At 44.7% G+C, this 19,560-nt stretch overlaps 4 protein-coding genes and 1 long non-coding RNA gene across 6 annotated transcripts; 1 reads left to right on the forward strand and 4 right to left on the reverse strand.

Annotated features, from left to right (window-relative positions):
* Positions 1 to 361: 361 nt before the first annotated feature.
* leng1 (leukocyte receptor cluster (LRC) member 1) lies at positions 362 to 3,163 on the reverse strand. 2 transcript variants are annotated; one of them, XM_076040891.1, is made up of 5 exons: positions 3,071 to 3,163; positions 2,610 to 2,790; positions 1,903 to 2,085; positions 1,356 to 1,675; positions 362 to 1,085 (listed from the first exon to the last, which is right to left on the reverse strand). In XM_076040891.1, exons 2-5 carry the CDS (start codon positions 2,739 to 2,741, stop codon positions 866 to 868), a joined length of 855 nt encoding a protein of 284 aa, XP_075897006.1. In that variant the 5' UTR covers positions 2,742 to 2,790; positions 3,071 to 3,163; the 3' UTR covers positions 362 to 865. The 2 variants fall into 2 exon arrangements, with proteins under 2 accessions (XP_075897006.1, XP_075897005.1); XM_076040890.1 differs by having other exon boundaries at positions 2,610 to 2,884; positions 3,071 to 3,141.
* A 33-nt stretch (positions 3,164 to 3,196) lies between these two features.
* On the reverse strand, positions 3,197 to 10,062 carry tmc4 (transmembrane channel-like 4). Its single transcript, XM_076040905.1, has 16 exons — positions 9,605 to 10,062; positions 9,315 to 9,507; positions 7,982 to 8,130; positions 7,698 to 7,847; positions 6,931 to 7,016; positions 6,396 to 6,544; positions 6,129 to 6,276; positions 5,888 to 6,046; positions 5,637 to 5,794; positions 5,381 to 5,507; positions 4,745 to 4,842; positions 4,476 to 4,659; positions 4,226 to 4,356; positions 3,931 to 4,086; positions 3,726 to 3,804; positions 3,197 to 3,638 (listed from the first exon to the last, which is right to left on the reverse strand). The coding sequence occupies exons 1-16, from the start codon at positions 9,660 to 9,662 to the stop codon at positions 3,543 to 3,545; spliced, it is 2,121 nt and encodes a 706-aa protein (XP_075897020.1). The 5' UTR covers positions 9,663 to 10,062; the 3' UTR covers positions 3,197 to 3,542.
* LOC142898125 (uncharacterized) lies at positions 7,718 to 8,914 on the forward strand. Its single transcript, XR_012928537.1, has 2 exons — positions 7,718 to 7,854; positions 8,000 to 8,914. It is a non-coding gene; the product is annotated as an uncharacterized LOC142898125 (long non-coding RNA).
* A 110-nt stretch (positions 10,063 to 10,172) lies between the features above and the next one.
* mboat7 (membrane bound O-acyltransferase domain containing 7) lies at positions 10,173 to 16,984 on the reverse strand. The gene is made up of 9 exons (XM_076040875.1): positions 16,831 to 16,984; positions 15,586 to 15,665; positions 15,192 to 15,321; positions 14,768 to 14,894; positions 14,525 to 14,681; positions 13,987 to 14,182; positions 13,147 to 13,299; positions 12,877 to 13,053; positions 10,173 to 11,948 (listed from the first exon to the last, which is right to left on the reverse strand). Exons 2-9 carry the CDS (start codon positions 15,659 to 15,661, stop codon positions 11,570 to 11,572), a joined length of 1,395 nt encoding a protein of 464 aa, XP_075896990.1. The 5' UTR covers positions 15,662 to 15,665; positions 16,831 to 16,984; the 3' UTR covers positions 10,173 to 11,569.
* Positions 16,985 to 17,212: 228 nt separating this feature from the next.
* rps9 (ribosomal protein S9) lies at positions 17,213 to 19,425 on the reverse strand. Its single transcript, XM_076040899.1, has 5 exons — positions 19,305 to 19,425; positions 18,549 to 18,661; positions 18,327 to 18,449; positions 17,956 to 18,142; positions 17,213 to 17,478 (listed from the first exon to the last, which is right to left on the reverse strand). Exons 2-5 carry the CDS (start codon positions 18,643 to 18,645, stop codon positions 17,301 to 17,303), a joined length of 585 nt encoding a protein of 194 aa, XP_075897014.1. The 5' UTR covers positions 18,646 to 18,661; positions 19,305 to 19,425; the 3' UTR covers positions 17,213 to 17,300.
* Positions 19,426 to 19,560: the final 135 nt, after the last annotated feature.

Below are 19,560 nucleotides of genomic sequence, written 5' to 3' on the forward strand. Positions count from 1 at the left end.
AAAAAAAACACTATCTAATGTTACATTTAAATCATAAGAATAAATCTATATTAAGGTGTTAATTGGCTGAGCCTGGAGTGATGGTTATTTATCACACACCTCTGGTACATGCTCAGTGGTTTTATCTAAGTATCTAATAATAATAATAATAATAATAATAATAATAATAATAATGTTTTTAAACACTATAAATAAAATGCAAATGTGCTGCAGGTATACCCGACCCCCGTGACATCCTGTCTTCAGGTGTCTGGCCAGCATTAACGTTCAGATTTTTCTAAAGCAGGTGAGCCAGCGTTACAAGAATTTGACTTGATGAGGAACTTCATGTGGATTGAAAAAAAAAGCCAAAAATCAACACTCAAGATTATATTTTCAGTTTATACAAAGAAGGGGGACACATCACATTAAGATGGGAGTCTTTTGTGTATGACTCATAACTTTACAAATACTCAGCAGTATGGTTGTCACTAACACGGCGTCTTGATGATCTCACTGAAAATCCAAGTCATGCTGGCAGTTGTTTCCTGCCGGGGGGTTCTGAACCCTCCTGTGAGGAAGCCATCTGTCTCGATCAAGTGACGAAGAGTGAAACGCTGCAGGGGCAGATTTAACTGCTGCTGAACCTGACCTCTGACCTGTATGCAAAAATGAATAAATAAAAATTGCCCCCTTAAGGAACCACTCCATTCACCAGTTTGAGCAGGTCGCATTAAACATCCACATTGTTTCTGTCCGTGCGGTCTCCACAGCAACCCTCCGTCCAAACCCTCCACTTTTCCTCCACTTGGACACAGACCGGTCACCGTGTCTCCATTAGCCATCTGCTACGGAGCGCGCTCACCGACAACAAATAAAGCACAGTTCAAGATTTTAATATTTCATCTCTCCAGCTGTCTCGGTCCCGCCTTTGACGCTTGCGGGCCAGTTCTGGGAAGTAGGCGCTGTTGTACGGTCGGTCCCTGTCATTCAGCTCCCTCTCCGGCTCCTTCGCTCCGCCGCTCCTTCGCTCCAGCAGGGCCCGGGCTCGCCGTTTCTCCTCAGCTTCCCTCTGCATGCGCTCTGCACGCAACTGTTCTATAGAGCTGGAGAAGCCAAAAGTCAAAGACGCATTTGTCATCGTGCTGACTTGAAAATACAACAATATTTGATAATCATTTGAATAAAAATGTGCATGAAACACAGTTTAAATGCATTTTGACCATTGACAGAAAAAACAAATGCCTTTCTACCAACACATCTCAAAAGTGTTTTAAAATGTTTAATGTTGGCTAAAAATGTCTAGATAATGTGAAGGACAGAGTTAAATCTTAACTGTTTAATTTAACACATGAATAAATCACAGCTTTCCTCACCTCAGTCCACTGCTCCTGTGCGCGCTTCGGTCTCTGCCGTCGCTCTTCTTGCTCTTCTGGACGTTCTTCTCTTTGACGGCGAGCGCTTTCTTCATGTCATTCAAAGGATCCAAAAGGTTCTTCAACTTGTGGTCCCTCTTCTTCCTCTCCTCCTCACTTAGACCTTTCTTCTTCTCCTTGTCTTTCTTGTCTTTCTTGTCTTCCTTCCCCTCCTCCTCCTTCTCCTTCTCCTGGCCGTCCTTCATGTACCAGGGAGTGACCTCTGACCCCGGCTGGGGTCCAAGAGACACCAGCAGGCCAATGGCTCGCTCCTGTTTCTCCTGCACAAACGGGTGAAACCGGCATATATCAAAGCTTGTCTTGCATACACAGAGAAGGACAGAGATACAATTAGCTTAAAAAACAGTTTATCATCTTTGACCAAATGCTGTTGCTTAACAAAAACAAAACTCAATAAAAGCAAGAGGCTCCAGCGTATCAGTGTTTGAGAAGCTTCACTTCCTGACAAGCACCAAGCACGAAGTGACATGAAAAGTGGCAACAATACCTTTTCATCTTTCTTTTCTTGAAGATACTCCTCATTCCCTTTCTTCAGAGCCGACTCTTCCAGGGGAAACAGATTGAGATGCTCCACAGCTCCACTTTCTCCCTGTCCCACGTCATCCTCATGGCCTCCATCGGCTGACTGAAGAGTACCCTGGGCTTTCTTCCTCAGATACTCTGTGCGTGCCTGGAAGGGGCAGGAGGGGGTTGAACGTAAAGGCTCAGCAAAACTCCACAACATACAGTCTTACTAAGCTAATTGGATGCATATATTGATTAGTTTATAAGCACATTTAAACGGGGACAAAGGTCAGAATCAGAATGCAACACAAACACTGTCTACAACAAAAAAAAAAAGCCTAATTGGAAGTTGTGTGTGAGATAAAATAGTGCAAGTGGCTGATCAGCAACAGTTTGAACTTTAGCTGCAAACACTGATGGCTTGTCAAGAGAATTATATAATTCAATAATTCGTGGCATGGAGTCAACTTCTGTGAACAAACAAATAACCAAACTAGCAAACAAGCTTGTCAGGACCAACTGTTAGCTGAGCTGAGTCGGGTGGGTGTGTGTGTGTGTGTGTGTGTGTGTGTGTGTGTGTGTGTGTGTGTGTGTGTGTGTGTGTGTGTGTGTGTTGGGGTCGTGCACAGATCTTCCTCGCTGCTCTTCATCACTGTCGCCACACTGACAGGTGGATGGTGCTTGGCTCACCTCTTGTTCCGCTCGCTCCACGCGCCGCTTGGCCTCGCGCTCCTGTTCCGCAGCCTCCGCTTCGTCCTTCCGCACGCGCTCGATGTTGTCCTTGTTGCGGACGTGCCAGCTCTTTTTCGGCAGGATGTTCATCTCGTCGCCTCAATTCGGCTTCCCCAGGCAGTTGGCTTAGTGGAGCAGGCTAACGCAAGTGGAGCAAGGCAACGATTCTCAATTTAGTTTTAAACTATTAAATGAAAGATCAGATCAATACGAGCTTGTAAAAGGGGGGGAACCTGGCGGTGACAAAGAAGAAAACAGAAATTCATGAGTTGTTTTTTGCGAACGTTAGCATGTGGCTAACGCTAGCTTAACTAAACGCTATACTCTAGAGATATAAAAGATACAATCTGCATGTTGGATCAAAACGTATCCTTTTTAGCTAGTTGTCATTAAAACGACACCCAATTATCCTGACTAACCTCTTTTAGAGAGACACACACAGAGAGACTCTGCTTGGTGGCTGCACCAAACCACAGGAACAAGTTGACTGAAACCGGAAGTAAACATTAAAGGTAACTGCAGTATTAAAACCTGACACCAGATGATGCTATTTTTCCTTTTATTTCCCATTTGCACGTGAGGAAAAAAACAGCCCTTTGTGTGGAAATGGTTAAGTCATCACATTTACAACAAAGGAATACCAACGAAAACAGTTTTAGATGTATAAACGACGACAGTGTTCCGTATGCGCGTGTACGACAGACAGGGATTAAAACACAGATTTGACATCACAAAAGATGTCCCTCTCCCAAGACAACATCTTTAAATCAGCTGTTTGGTAAATGCTTCAGCCATACCAGTAAACCGGGACACATCCTTTATATTTGCATACATTCTGTCTTTAAATTATTTCAGAGTGTTTCTTCTGTGAACTTGGTGGTGTTCCCATTATCAAGACACGTAGTCCTCTTCTTCAGCTGAGTCATCTGACACGTGTTTATTCAGCATCCCAATCTGCTTGACCAGGAAATGTTTGTCGCGGCCCTCCTGCAAGCCAAAGATTCAGCGCTGAATGAGTGAAGGCTCGTGATTAGAATGAAAATAAAACATTGACAGAAAATTAAATGAACTTGCCATTTTAAGCTGTTGTCTCAGCAGGGCAACACTGTTCCCATAGACTGAAGCCAAGGCTATGAAGTAGCACAGCATGATACTGCCAGACAAAAGGAAGCAGTGGTGTGATGCCGTAACACAGAGGCTGAATATGTCATTTGGATGGCGAAAGTATCAGTGTAGCGCTGCGTTAACATTCTAACGTCTCTGCAGAAAGTCCACTCACCTGAATAACAGAAACAAGGGGATGGAAAACGCTTGGGAGCCAATGAAAAACAGAAATTCCTGAGTATTTAAAGAGAGGCTGGAGAAAAACTCTGGAACAATGGCCCACATGAAGAGGAAGAAACGGAAAGGACCGCAGCTCATCGATGGACGGATCCTGGGAGAGAGGACAGCAGGGATCATATTATTCATTTCCAACCTCTTGTTTTATTTTAACCTCTATTAGTAATTACTTATTTGATAGATGCAATGGAACTCTTTTGTGTGGAGGTACAAAAAATTTTTAAAAAGCTCACTCTGACATGCTGTAAACCATTACAGCTAAGGCCAGGCCCCAACCACACAGGAGGACCACCAAGAAAAAGAAAGTGGAGGAGGTGGAGCGAAACGTTTTCGGCGCCGGCCGACAGTTATTAAAGAGTGTGGTCTGAAGAAGAAAGTGGTAATGGAGGTGTTAAGTATAAGTTGAATTAAAATCCAACAGTGGAAAAAAAACCAACCAATCTCTGCCATGTAAGTTACTGATGTTAAAACGAGATGAGTCACCTTCTTGATGTAAAACAGGATGATAAACTTGGCAACGTTGATGAGGGGCAGCAGAGGGCAAAACAAGGCCCCCATCCAAACCACAGTCTGACCGTAAACCAGCCCCAGCACATTGGAGGGAACCTCAAACTCCTGCCGACCAAATGACTGAACCAGCTTGTTGGACACGTTGTCCACCAGCATTCTGAAGTGAAAAAAAAACAAAAAACATAACGCTGTCATGCAGTGCATTCACTTCCAATGTGATGTGGTGGCACAGTTGTCCGTACCTGCGGGGGAATTCCACCAGGACCAGCACGGCCACGTTGATGAGGAGGTCAAACAGCGTCAGCTTGAACATCTCCTGGCCAATGCGTGTTTCCCAGCACTGTGAGACCCCACAAGAATGACAAAGCAGGTTTTTCTATGGTCAGTATTTTTCCTCTAACCACACACTTGCTTACATTTAGAAGTTAAAGTTTTTTTTAAGAGTGCATGCACACGACGATTCAGCCATTTGTGTCTTAATTTAGTGCATAGGTTCTCAAAGTGAGAACCGTGGCACCCTTGGGTGCCGTGACAGTGGGTTGGGGGTGGCCTGAAATAGTTCTATGCTGTTAGAATTTTACCATGTGACTTTGAAAATTAAAGTCGACTAAAATAATCAAAATGAAAAGATGGATTAGCAGATGTTTTCAGTGGTGCAGGTGTGTGAGAGACAAAGTACAAGAGATTAGCTTTCCCGTGGCTACGCTATGTAGTTTATGTTATTTCTTGACTGAAACTGAGTTTGCACTTAAAATATTTTGAATGATGATACACGTTTAGATTTGATGAATTTGGAAATACTGAATTAATAATTAATTTAAATGTATCCAATATCTGAATAAAAAAAATAATTCAATCAACGTTGTCAGCATAATTACCGGGTAAAGTTGATGGTTGTATTGGCACAGTTTGCAGTTTTCGCTGTTGATGTCACCGTTGCAGGTGATTTGTCGCCACAGTGTCAAGAGGAGGACAACCAGACTCACCAGACGGAGGACTACAGATCTACAAGTGAGATAGAAAATAATTTGTGCCCGATGAAGTGTCTGTTGAAATGAGACCGCAGTGCTCTCTGTACATGCAGCCTTATCATTTTCTTTTCGCGATCGCTATCAGCCAAGCAGCAGTGCAAACCTTAAAAGTGCCAATATGATGGTGGTACTGGGCGAGTAGCGCTCCACCAGGGCGATCTGGTCCCCCAGCGCTGGCACCACAAAGTTTCCAGCCGTGATGACAATGGAAGGCAGGTACTCGTAAATCAGACCCAGAAATCCTGTCTGATCTTTGTTTTCCTGTTTCAGGATGAAACCGTCCAACATTGTCAGACTAAATTCGCCAAACGCGTCGCCACACGGCCTTCACGACACGGCCTTCGCGACACTCACCTGGCTGAAGTTTGAAGCCAAGACGATGCAGTAGAGGGCCACTCCAATGAGCGTCATAGACAGAAGAAACATAAGAACCCGGAGGGAGTATAAGACAACTTTCTGACGCAGAGTCAGAGCAGCTGCCTTTTCCTTTAGCCGCTGCTCTTCCAGATCCACCTGTCAGAAAGAGAGTCCGTGAGTCGTCTGAGAGTCTCCAAACTGCCCTGCGTCATGCTGAGGAGCCCCGCTGCCCCCTGACCTGCAGCTGATAGTGGATGTTTTTCTGCTTCAGTATGGTCGCAGTCTGATCCATGCTGCCGTAGTCCCAGCCGGTGAACACTGTCATGCTGTAGTTGCGAGCAGCGCTGCCTCCGGTTGCTACAACCACCCGAGCTGTGGCACCCATGCTGTTTAAGAGAGGAGGAGAAAGAGGAAGCGGGCTCTTACATGCTGTTTTGATCTCTCTCGAATGGGTGGAAAACACAAATACTCTGGAAAAACAAATATTAGATAATGAGGGACTGACCGCGCCACGATGCCTATGAAACAAAAGACAAAGTAGAAAGCGATGGTGAAAATGTAGGCCAGCGGGATGCTGTACGAGATGGTGCTGTCCTCCACCACCATCGTGTTGTGGTAGTAGCCATAAAACAGGTACGTAAACGCCATGAAACCCTGAGCAGAGGCACAGAAGGGTCGACTAACAACCACAACAACAACAACAAAAACAACAAAGTATGATAGTGGGTGTAATTTCCCTGAAGAGAAGTCAAGCCATAGTCTTCGGGTTTATAAGCTGCAGCCTTATAACTTACTGAAGTAAACGTGCTATTGATACTTTTATCTCTAATCAATAAATGACTTATTAATGACTGAGAAGTGAACATGGACGTAAAAGGAACAACACAACCATGGCAGCTTTCAAAACACTGGCAAGTTTGATTGATAACCTCGTAAAAAAAGAAAAATACTCCTACAGTCTTGGTCATATGCATGCGGAAGCACCTCATCACAATGTTTGGCATGAAACAGGCGTTAATACTGAATGTGGTTTGGCTCACCGTTCCTGACAGGAGGTCGAGGAAGTAGTTATAGAAAGCCACCAGACTTGGAGGGTTGGGGTCATATTTCAGGCATTCCGCCAGACCTGTAAAACACAACGCAGGCAGCACTTAGTGTGACTTTTGCATTGGATTCCCAGAGATGAGAGAACACTGGTATGCGTTTCGTTAATCTTTGCGATAAACGTTGATGTTTTCAAGAGGAAGGTGCCAAAATAAAACCTGCAGTGGTGACTCACTGCTACAGCAGGAAAGTCTCACCCCCGCAGCGTCATTTGGATAAATCTGGATTCCTCAAACAGCTATAATTCAATTATTAATCTACCATAACATTATTGTTATTCCCCCAAATGGGGGGGATTAATAAACTGTAGATATTTTGGGGCTGGATCATAGGCAGTAAAACTGGTTCTGGTCAAGCTCCATTTGATGGTTTTCTACTTCCAGACAATCCTCAGAGTGCTTGATGACTTAAATAACGTTCTGAATGCAGCCTCATCTCATGCACCAGTGATAATTCCATCCTCTTTATGTCTGAGGGGAGCACCTCGGCTGCAGAGACAGAGCAGCGTCAGCCGAGGAATGGGGCGCAGACTGTTGCCTGGAAACTGCTGCATCACAGCGTGAGCGCCGGCCCTGTGTGACTTTACGCTCGACGGGGCGAGAAACGCTCACATTGAAGAAGCAACCTGATGAATCGCTGAAACACAGTGTTTGACTGTGGAAGCCAATACCAGAAGCATTCGGAAAGCTGTTAACAGGGAGGCCCGCTGAGGTCGAAGCTGAAGATGATGACGAGTTGAAGATGATGCTGGGCACCAGGACGAAGGCAGCGATCAGCAGAGAGGTCACTAAATTGAGCAGCACCAGGAATCGCAGGAAGAGGAAGAAGGACTGGACGCCGCCTCCAAAGTTCCCTGTTGGGTAGAAGAACCATCCAATCACAAGAAACGCAAAAAAAATACAATCAAGACGGTCATCAAATGTCGCAGAATCAACAGTTTCCTCTGACAATAATGTTTTTTTTTATTTTTTTGAAATGCATATTTACCACCAATCTTTTGCAAAGTTCTGCCCCACAGAGTGAAGAAATGCAGAGACTGTTGGACCGTCTCTCTGATTCTGCGCAGAGTTCTGGCCTTTTTCCGTCTCCAAGACTGCTGGCTGGAAACCACCGGCACACGCATCTTCTGCACCTGGCTTTAAAGGGATAGTTTAAGATTTTGGCATATTTGCCTATATTGCCATAATCCCAGCAGTCATATGGGCTGGCTCATTCCCTGTAATTATTGCTCAGACAGAGATGGGAAGGTCAGCAAATTGTCAAGTTTTGACCTGCACAGTCACCACGCTCTGAACAAACTGTGCAGATCTTGAAGTGATCAGCGATGCCGTTGTGTCATCTCGAACCCATTCTGGCAACCCGCTGTGCTCTGGACTTAATCATAAGGCCATTTCCTGTCTGCAGCTCATCCAAAGTTCTGCTGCAGGACGGCTGACGGGCCCTCTTCTATTCAAGCTCCACCACAGCAGGGAGGGAAAGTATTGATTTCGCAACGTGAATAATGACTTTCAAAGCCACATTGCAGACTGACTCACACCTTAAGAGCTCAGCTCTGACAGTAACATCCTGCTACCTCCTCCTGCTGCCCTCTCTGCTGACCTCTCAGACCTCTTGAACCCCTTGCCTGAAGATCTTTGGTCAGCTGACCTCCTCTGAAACGCGCCCCCACGAGGAGGGACTTTGCAGAGTTGAACCCAATGGTTTTCTGTCTCTTGTCTTCCACATCAGCATCTTGTTTTCATTACCTTGTTTTCATCCGGTCTTATTTCTCTCATTCTTTGAATTTATGACCACTGTGGTGCGCTGGCTCTTGATGTCAGGGTGTTACACCAGGGCTCCGGGCCTCCTAATGGGGGTATTTTCTGTATTATCACAAACAGGAGCTTGCCCAATAGTAATAAAGTAAAACTTAATTGGGAACCTGGACCGGCTGGAGGGTTGTTGTTTTTTTTCTCTTGCCAAGCCATCTGAGTAGTTGCTCTTGGTGGGAAAAAGACTGGGTACATGAGAGCGTGAGCTGGACCTGCTTCACGCATGTAAAGTTGGTTATTTCTCTTTTTACGACGAGGGGGGGTCTGTTAATCGTCTCGTGACTTAGTTTTGAGAACTGCTACGCAAACAAATAAGTGTAGATTTAATCTGCTGCAGTTTAAGGATTCTTTTTAATCCGCTACTCCATTAGTTGAGAGAACCAGATGTGGACGCAAGTGAAATTCAGCACGCATGTCAAAAGCAAACTGACTTTACGAGACGATAGACTTAAACTTCCTTTCAGTCATATGTGAGAATGCACCAGCGACTGCAGGCCAAGGTTCCGTACCTCAGAGCCCTCTTCAGCGACATGGGCAGAGTGCTGCACCTGACCTCCTGGGCCGGCTCGTCTTCACCTCCGTCACTCGCCGCGGCAGGAGCCGAGCCCCAGTCCCACTGAGGAGACACCTCATTCTGATTGGACGGTCGGGTTAACGGCCGCCGGGCCCTTAGGGAATGTTGGACCCTGGAGTAATCAGAACCTGTAGTGATTAGGGGAGGACAAAACATAACTTAAAGTTGAACCCATGCATAAAGACAGACAGACAGACAGACGGACAGAAAGATCCGCAGACGCACCCTCAAAGTGCTCATACTGCCGATTTCTCGAGTCCCTTCTCCATAATTCTTTGTCCATTTTTCGGTGATACAGCTGAGGAGACGCAGCCCAGCGACACGTTCTCAGTAGCGTCTCCACCAACAAGCAGGTCCGACAGAAAACAAACAGTGGGCGAGCTTGGTAGCAGTTTACGCTGCGAGCCAAGGCAACACTTCCCTGTTGTCTTCTCTCATGGACTTTAGTCTTTGTGAATGACCACAGCACTACTTCCTTGTAGGATTTAACCCCTGATTCCCAGAGAGGCAGGTACCAGTCAACATCCTTCTGGCAAGTAGGGTTAAATTGGAAGTTCCTTTACAGTCGAAGATTAAAGGTTTTCAGAAAGGGGGTTGCTAAGTGTTAACGCGTGTAATTAACGTGATATTAAAGTTTAAATATTCATCCTCAGACTAGGCAGAAATACTTTACAAATGAGCCGGTGCCACCATACAGTGACTAGTAGCTCAAATGAAAAGAGAGCATTCATGTGAATGAACTTAAGTGTTTGCTAATGCTGCACGGTTAATGATTATCCACACAGACAGAAAATTGTATATTTAAGCTTTACTCAAAGTGGGGCAGTCAAGAGAATTATGTGCAAATGATTCACACACAAGTAAAAAAAAAAAAAAAAAGGCAAGTAAATGACATTTAAGAGGTTAATCCTGACATGTAATTAACACGTGGTAAAGCGATAAAGCAGGGAGTGATAAAGTATGATAAAAATATTATCAGAAAAACATACAAAAAAGCAGAAAAATAAGATGGGAAGACAAACTCTCACTGTGAAAACAATGACATAACAGAGAGAATAAGTATTTAGTTCAGGAAGGAACACTGAAGAATGAAACACAACACAGTGTGACTGCAAAAAAAAACAAACAGCAAGATATCTTAAAACATGTGCAGGAGTCGCAGTCGCATGAAACAACACACAGCGGAGTTTTTTTCAGGTATGAGTGAAAGAACTTTGTTGTACGAGCTAATAAAATGAATTGCATTTCAGTCAAGCATATTGTGTAGACTTGATCCAGTATTTTATCATTACAGACATCACTGCTTAATAAATAAAAAGAAAACTAGTTCTGGTCATGTTTCACAAAAACAACTGTGCATTGTTGCTGTATATTAATCCATTCTGGCAAAAAAAAAAAAGCAGAGCAAGTACTATATTAACGGTGGCTTTTATTTTTTAAATCACAGAGCCAATGTTGTGGCGGTGCTGTTAAACTTTTGATTTGGGTCCTGACTCTGGATGGTTGATGAAGGCGTTGTTGGGAGACACGCAGGCAGTCTGGACTGTTTAAGACGAGAGGCGGAAAACATCAACAACAAACTCCACATAGAGGAAAAACTGGGATCAGAACAGAAATGCCCAGCATACTGGGCATAAATAATAGAATTTATAGATGTAACACAGATATAAACCGAGTAAGGTTTAAAAAAAATACAGCAGGTTCTGCATTTCCGATTAAAATGGTATAACGCCCTCAAGTAATAAGACTGCAGTGTTACTTTACATCTGAACTGATTACACCATCAAAAACTGTCTTGGTCCAGATATCAGCTGTCATATTCTGTCATATATATTAGCAATGACTTCCTGGTGTCGTTGCCCGTCATTTATTTCACCGAAGCGGACTGAAATAAATAAGATAACCGTACACTAACGTACAGTAACACTGACTAGCGTTGTTGCGTTGTTTAAAAAAAAAAAAATCATTCTCGTTCAATCTGCTTTTCACTGTTTTTCCATTCATCTCACTCAGACCAGCGCTGCAGTCTGGTGAAATCCTCGACATCATCCCACAGGAAGACGCGCGGATGCGTAAAATACATGTTTCCACAGCCACGCTGACACTCGCACTATAAAAGTAGCATTCATTGAGCACAAACATTCCCATCGCTGGCCAATGTCTTTACACTCCCCGCCCTCCAACGTCCACTCACTCAGTTTTGTTTAGTTCCTTGTTCTCCGCCGCGTCCCTCCCCCTCCCTTCCCTCCTGCCTCCCTTCAGCACCCGGCCCAGCACGATGCAGCACACGGCGATGACGTGAACCACGAAGTAGATGGACGTCCAGTAGCTGAGGGTGTCACCGGCCTTCAGCAGCACAAAGCCCATGCACATGTAGTCGTAGGCCCTCATCTTCAGGAACCAGTGGACCCAGTCGAAGGCGCTCTGGCCGCGGGGGCCGAGGCGGGAGCGCACGGACGCCTCCATGGCCGACTCGGCCGCGATACACAGCGGGATGGTGAGGAAGGAGAGGTAGTAGCCCGGGTGAAGGCCGTGCCAGTAGGCGCTGATCAACATGGTCCAGCCGGCCCTGAGGGAGACAAACGGCAAAATATTCAAATTTAAAGGAAATAAAGAGAGATAGCTGCTGCATGTAAGACTGAGGGGAAAATGAGTATGACTTAATGACTGTGATGTCACGACATAACAAAAAAAAACTGCCTTTTTTAAGTCGAGAATAAAGAATATTAGACAAACAAACTTGTGAGCACCTGTAACAATGCTTAGTCTTGGTCAATCTTGTGTGTGCAGTTGTGTGTCTATTGCTGGTATGTGTGCAATAGTGTGGCTATGCAATTATTATGGGAGAATGACTGTGGCCGATACGTGTGCAAGAATGTAGGCATAGTTAACATGTGTGAATGTTTATGGACTTGTGAATGTTTATGGGCTTTTTATGTCAATTGTTGTATTATATTGTATTTTTTTTTAAGTCAACTGTACTTTTTATGTTAATTTATGTATTGTTCTCATCCATGTTATTTTTTATTATTTTATGTGTAATTTACATTTTCTTGTAATATCCATTTATTTATTTTTATTCCTTCTTAATTTCTCTTAGTTATAGCATATTATACTGCTTTATATATTTTGTACATTTCACGTACTCACTGTTTACCAATATGCACTGTCCTGTCTAAATAAACTTATTTTAAAAAACAAAAAAACAATTTGAAATATTTCCCCATTTAATTTGAACTTTTCCTTTCTTATGATTTAAAAACAAAACGTTAACTGACATAACTATATAAAACATAAATTCAAGAGGTAAAACTACAATAATACCCAGCGTCCTCAGTTCATCAGTCTTGTTGGTGCCCCTGTGTGTTCAGTTTACATTCTCTACAACCATTTGGTAGAAGATGTAAACAAAGATGCCACTGAGCCACTTCATCTAATCGCACACGACCTGTTGAGACACAGCATCGCCCCAGAGGCCTGCACGGGTGGAGCCTCACCTCAGAGTGTAGGAGCTGAAGGGGGAGTTGGGGTAGATGTAGTGATGCAGCCACCACTGCACTGTCATGTTCCAGTAGCGCATGCCGTGTCGCACCTTCACGCAGAAGTCGGTGTTGTAGCAGTCGATGTTCTGAATGGTTCTGAAGTCGTACGACTCCGATGCGGTCGGATCAGGGCTGACATTGACAGATAAGGTACAAAAATTTGCAAGAGCAGTTTGTGAGGTCTCCCTTCCTGCAAGACGCCCGCTGGGCGCCTCTTTACTGTACCTGTAATTAACAGTGGGTCCGCCTCCAGGTTTGGACAGCGATTTTTCAGGGTAACAGCCCAAACCTGCGCTGATGCACGAGGCTTCAGCTCCGCACCAGGCCGCGTAGAAACGCATTCTGAACACGAAGAACACGGCCACCATGTAGAAGAGCCTGGGAGCACGGACGACAAACAGCAACCAGAGTCAAACGAGGCCGGAGGACAGCGCAAGATTTCCACAGGACCCTCATCAGTTTCAACCCCTCGGGAAACTTTCATTCAATTTTTGCATTCGTTAAAGCTGCAATATTTTAATCGCCTTTGTTCTTTTCAATTGCCTTTGAAGCCAAAGCTCCTTGAATGATGAGCACTAGACTACATTCCTAATTATTTTTGAAAGAAATAGCGACGTCATTAATCCATCACATCCAGAATAAAGCCCCATTAGCTCTTAGACCTTCATGAATTATTCAGCATAACAGAACAGAACAGAACATAATTCTGCTTAAACCTTCGATTAACAAAAATCTCAGCAGCAGCATTTTGAAAAACACTTCTGTGCAACGTCTCTCCTGTCAATATTTTTCTTAAACTCCCTATAACAATGTGTTTAAGAAAAAAACTTGGGGGTTTGTTCCAATTACCAAATCCATGCTTGATAACAATCACTCATAATGACTAAATGTTTTATGGATTTTATTTGATACGGACATCGCAAACACAGTAACACAGTGGACAGATCGGATTCTTTGCTTTGGTGTTTTTAGCACACGCGCTAATTTTTGTCACCCGTCCATAGGCGGCTTTTCTAAAAACACAGCTCAAACAACATGAGAGGGAATTGAATTGTGAAGCCGTACCTGAAAAAGAAGTTTTCCTCCAGGAAGTCCTCGGTGCGAACGTAAGCCAGGGGAAACTGTGAGTTGACGGCCAGGAACAGAGCGCCGTAGACAGGCACCAGCTTCAGACGCTGCAGGCACGGCCCCCAGCCGGGCAGCACCTGTGGGTTCGGCTGCCTCAGCCAATCAGCGTAGGTTTGGAATCGAAAGAAGGGGCCTTCGGTGGGGGGGATGGCGGGATGAGACAAAAGGAGTGTTCAGAAGACAGCCACCGACCCAAAAAAATGGAACGATTGAAGACAGCGGACGGATCAGCGAGAGGTAAGAGGGGGTGCGTGATGTTTGGGAGGAGATGGGAGAGGAAGAGAGAGTTGCCGCTTACAAAAACAGCAAATGAGACTGAAAACAATGTGCACTCACACAATATCGGACAGGTGGAGCAGAGTGAGACAAAGAGAGACAGCGGTTAGATTCCATGCAAAAGCCAACAACAACACCACTGAAATGATGGACGGACACGGGAGCAGGGCGGCGTCCGGGGGCGGAGCCACAGACTCACCGGTCATGATACCGATATAACAGTAGCTGTAGGACAGGACGTCGTAGAGAGAGGGCTCCTCCGAAAGACCGCCCACCACGGAGGACTTGGCGAAAGAGCTCACGTCCTTCTGCTTCTCCGTGCGGAAACTCTGCACCTCATTGGCCAGACTCACCATCTGAGACAGAGGCAGAGCGATGCATCGGGCAAGGTCGGGCAAGGTCGCGTTGCTGCGGCGGTGCGAACGGGACGAGGATCGGGTACCTTGAGAGTGAGAAGAAGCTGGATGGCGTTGGCGAAAGGCGACGGGGAAAGAAGCTCATACGATTTGACCAATCGGAAGAAAAGGAGGTAGAGAAACGTCCAGGCGAGGCTCAGCGGAGGGGCGAGCCTGGCAGACAGAGACACAAGGCACAGCTGTTGTGAGGAGTAGAACTGATTTATTTATTTTTTTATAATTGCCTCTCAATAATATCATAAAAAAATAACAGTGATTTCAAGATAGCATCACGCAACACCTTGCCTTCTAAACCTCATTTCCTGATGGAGTTTGCTGAAGTCTAACTTTTCTCCTGCAGTCAAAGTAGAAGGGTTACGTTCGGACCAACATCTTCAAGATGACCTGGACGACTGAGAACCTTCACAGACTCCTACAGTTTGAGGCAAATTGTAGACGATTGTCACTTACTGCCTGCAGCACTTTATGATAAGCCATGTTCCAATCACTGTCACCAGGGAGTGAAGGGTGTGGATTTGGCAGGCGGCAACGGTAATGGAGAGGCCCAGCAGAAGAGCTGCCCGCTGCTTTGCAGAGGGGCCTGCGACAACAGCAACATGGAGCAGTTAACGGTAATAATGTCGGCAATAATGTCATAAAATGTCTGGATAATCAACTTAAAAAAGAGACATAGCAACTATTTTTCTTTTTCCACATGAGAACAATTTTTGAATGTTTCGACCACTGCCAATACACTACAATTACTTTTCCAGTTACAGAGATTGTGGCGCATTAGCAACACGTCTGGCGCGTGACTATATAGGCCTGCCGTGAATGCGTTGAATTCACTCTTTGAGCCACTCACTGAGGTAACGGAAGAGGAATCCGACGGGGATGGAAGCAGCGAGGACCCCCAGGTAAACGAGCTCGTCGGGAGACATGGCTCTGGAAACACAGTGACAGTCAGAGTCCATCCATATTCTTCAGTCGAGAAAACAGCTCATTATAATACCTACTGCAAACACCACATTAGGAGAAATATTTGCACTCATTTGAATTAATCTGTGAACATACGAGAGTATTACTTCTTTTTTTTCTTTTTTTCAAATGTCTCAGATGAATTAATAGCAGGAAGTTAAGATTTCTGACAACTTCAAGAAATTTCACTGTCATTTTGTGCCGCTGCAGAAAAGGTTTCCCGACACTTATGTATTGACGCTGTTAAATTGAACACAATAATTATCCAGCATTTGGTGGGTCTAACAGGTCTGTTAAAATAAATAAATAAATAAATAAATAAATAAAAAATATGGTACACCGCAAATATGCATTTGTTTTATCCGTCGGTGTTAAGCAGTTGGTAGGCGTGTTTCAGAAGCACTCCAGGAGAGAATCTTGCAACCTGAGACGAGTTCCGGCAGGTTGTAACGCAACAGCGGAACAACATCGCTCTACGGTATTGTTGTGCAATCTGGTGTAATTGTTCAGAGCACTGATGTGGAATCGCTACGGAGAAGAAAGAGGCGAGACAAAACTAATGAAAAATCAACACTAACGTTAACATAAAACCAGAGATAATCGACGTGGTTCATTTACCATAATGGTGTTAGCTCGTTGCCATGGTTTACATTAGTATCTTGGGCTGCACTTTATTTCCGGGGCACAGAGACGACGAGGCAACCAGAATTTGTTGAGTAGTCTTTAACTGTCTGCAGCCAGTTAGTTTATTGATATTGGTGAACTCATGCCGAAGACCAAGTCGGTGGTGATAAATGTGTCGACTGACACGCCGTTTATTCAGACAAAAAGTGACTGCCGTAGTACGAGCTGTATGCATTTGGATGAGCTACAAGCAACATCGGCTTACATAAAAAAAGAAAGAAAGAAATTGAGACAACATTCATTCATTAACGGTGGCAGAAACTGCTGTTGGTGTACCAAACACAAATGTGTCGTTTTCGCAGTCGATAAGGTATAGACATCCCCATAGATTTGTCAAGAGTATGTCTCCTGGAGAAGTTAGCATTTAGCTACCACTGATGCCGTTAGCATGTCGGCTACTGTTGACTAGCCACTACGGCACTGTCCGGTATGGGACGAGTTTACTCACGGTTGAAGCCAACTTTCACCCGGTACCGCTGTATGATTTCTCCAGCCGAGTCCACGGTCAGAAGTCCCACTCACAGGGCTACGAGCATTCTTCTGGTTTGTATGACCCAACAACACGTCAAAGTGGGCGTGTGGGTCTGCACTACCACGTGACTGACGTATGCTGGTTGCCTTTACTCTTTCTGTAGGTTGGAATTTACGAGCAACTCTTCATGTTGTTGCCCTAGGTGCTGGCTGTTGCTGAATCTCCGCAGAGTTCCTGGAACACGGATAAGCAACTGCCATTTCAAATCAAAAATTTCTTCTCTTTTTTACGCTCCGAGCAAGGTGCTAACTGTGACTGCCATCTATATAAATGTATAAATAAATGGGACAATACAAGATTTTTTTTTACTGGTGACACCAAGCATTTTTATTGAAAATATTGACAGAACAGGAAACATCCGAGAATGCCCCTGGACGACATCCTTCTTAATCCTCCTCCTCATCGTCCGCTCCTCCAGCTCCACCCTGGCCCTTCTTGGCGTTCTTTCTCTTGACGCGGCCTGGGCGTCCGCCACCGTACGGAGACCTCAGGGAGAAGTCAATGTGCTTCTGGCTGTCCAGACGAACCACAAAGGAGGGGATGTTCACCACCTGCTTGCGGACACTGCGAAAACAAAGAGGGAGGTTGTTTAAATGAAATGCTTCTGAACATGACCAGCAAGTCTAGTGCCATTTCTTGCTTGGCAGGCTTCATTGACGAGGAATTCGTGACACCACAGAAAATCTGAATTTGATAACTTAAATCATCAGCCTGGCCATTTCATACTGTGAAGGGTGCGGCAGACATTAAAATTGCCCGAGGTGCAATCCCCCATACATTACCTGGCAACCACAACCACCAATGGGACACTCCAAATCCCCAGCGGCGGGATTGTCTCTGGGCAATGTCAACTGACAAGGTATACGGTTTTGATACCGAATTGACCTTGTAGAATTGTTTTTTTTACAGAACTCTGTCGACAGCATTAGAAGTTGTCAGTCCTTTGATGAAAGAGGAAGCATTGAGAAATTCTCATGAGTTCCTCCAAACACCCTTCATACTTTTGTTGTGGTGTTTGTTTAGAGGAGCCTTATCGCTTACCGAATGTGCCTCTGGCGGATGAGGACACGGGCATGGTGGATGCTCTTGGCAAGTCCCAGCTTGAAGACCTGAGTCTGCAGCCTCCTCTCCAAGAAGTCCTCGACTTTCAGGCCCAAGATGTAATCGAGTTTCATCTTACCCTCGTCCAGCACACCAATCCTCACCAGACGTCTGAGCAAGGCATTACCTGGACAATCACATTGGCACATCTTACTTTAACAAGGGTCAGGATGTCCACATAAAGCACATTACAGCTTGACAGAAGCCTCATTGACGAGGAATTCGTGACACCACAGAAAAGTCTGATATGTGAATATTAAATCATCGGCAAAAAAGAACTTTACAAAAACTGTTTTGGAGGCAGCGAGTACCTTCGAACAGACGCTTGGGGTCCTTCTCGTCCAGAGTCAGCAGCTCTCTGGCAGCTTTGCGAATCTTGGCAAGGGTGAATTTGACCCTCCACACCTCACGCTTGTTCCTCAGTCCATACTCGCCTTAAGATATAATTTAAAAAAAAATATTTTAGTGTTGCTCCTTCAAATGTGCATATTCAAGTATCTGTGGAATTATTTTTTTTTAAATTCAAAACATACCAATGAGTTTCAACTCCTGGTCAAGACGGGACTTCTCGAAGGGACGACGGGGGGTGACGTATGTCTTGCGACAAACCCAACTCCTGGCAACGGGCATGGCGGCTTAGATGTGCCTGGAACATAGTAGATAAAGTCAATTTCTGTAACAAGCCATCATAGGAACAACAAAATTCATTCCTCCCACGTAAACACGAATCGACTCTAGCAATAAAAAATATAACTGGGATGGTAAAGGTCCGTTATACAAATTGTATATATTTTATATTCCAAGATCACTCGTACAATTGCAATGTTCCAATCAATACGGCAAACATCTTCGAGCCATTTCTGACAAGTCCGTGTTACGTTAGCATATTAGCTTTGCTAACGTGCAGATTATTTCATCAGTAACATGTTCTGAGAAAAATAAATTAACGTCCTCAATTTAGGACAGAAAATGCTACAATAATAACAACGCTTTAGAGGACTGTCAAAATCAATTATAAAACTTTAACGTTTTGATAGAAGTCCTTTAGTCATGCCTCGTCACCAGTACCGCGAGGCCTCACCAGCAAAACACCACGCTGGTCAGCAAAGCTACCCGGTGTTAGCTTAGCCGAACGAGCGTATGACAAAATAAATGGACGAAATTGATTTAGTTTTCTGCGAAAATGATCGCAAAAGTGGTATTATCTTTCACTTCGTCGAGACTGTTTGCAAAACTAGTCAATAGCTCAGAGTCTTGTGATGTAGGTTTGCACGAGTCGGTCTCCGTACCTGTCTCGCTCAGGCTTGCGTGGTAAAGAGGGCGATAGAGGAAGTTCCTGTTCACTTATAGCGCAGTCGCACAAACGACATTACCCACAGTGCCTTTCCGCTCGAACGGAAGTAAGTACTGCGTAGATGTCGCTCTCTACCGGCCAAGCCCGAAATTGCATCCAAAAACCACGAGACACGAGACTGCGCGGCTTGCCCGTGGAAATATTTATTTTTCCATGAGAAACTATTCCTGAAGTCTTGTGATCTGGAATAA

The sequence above is a fragment of the Nelusetta ayraudi genome, unplaced genomic scaffold, assembly GCF_046127955.1.
Source record: "Nelusetta ayraudi isolate G7.1 ecotype Tasmania unplaced genomic scaffold, CSIRO-AGI_Nayr_v1 ptg000063l, whole genome shotgun sequence".
NCBI lineage: Eukaryota > Metazoa > Chordata > Actinopteri > Tetraodontiformes > Monacanthidae > Nelusetta > Nelusetta ayraudi.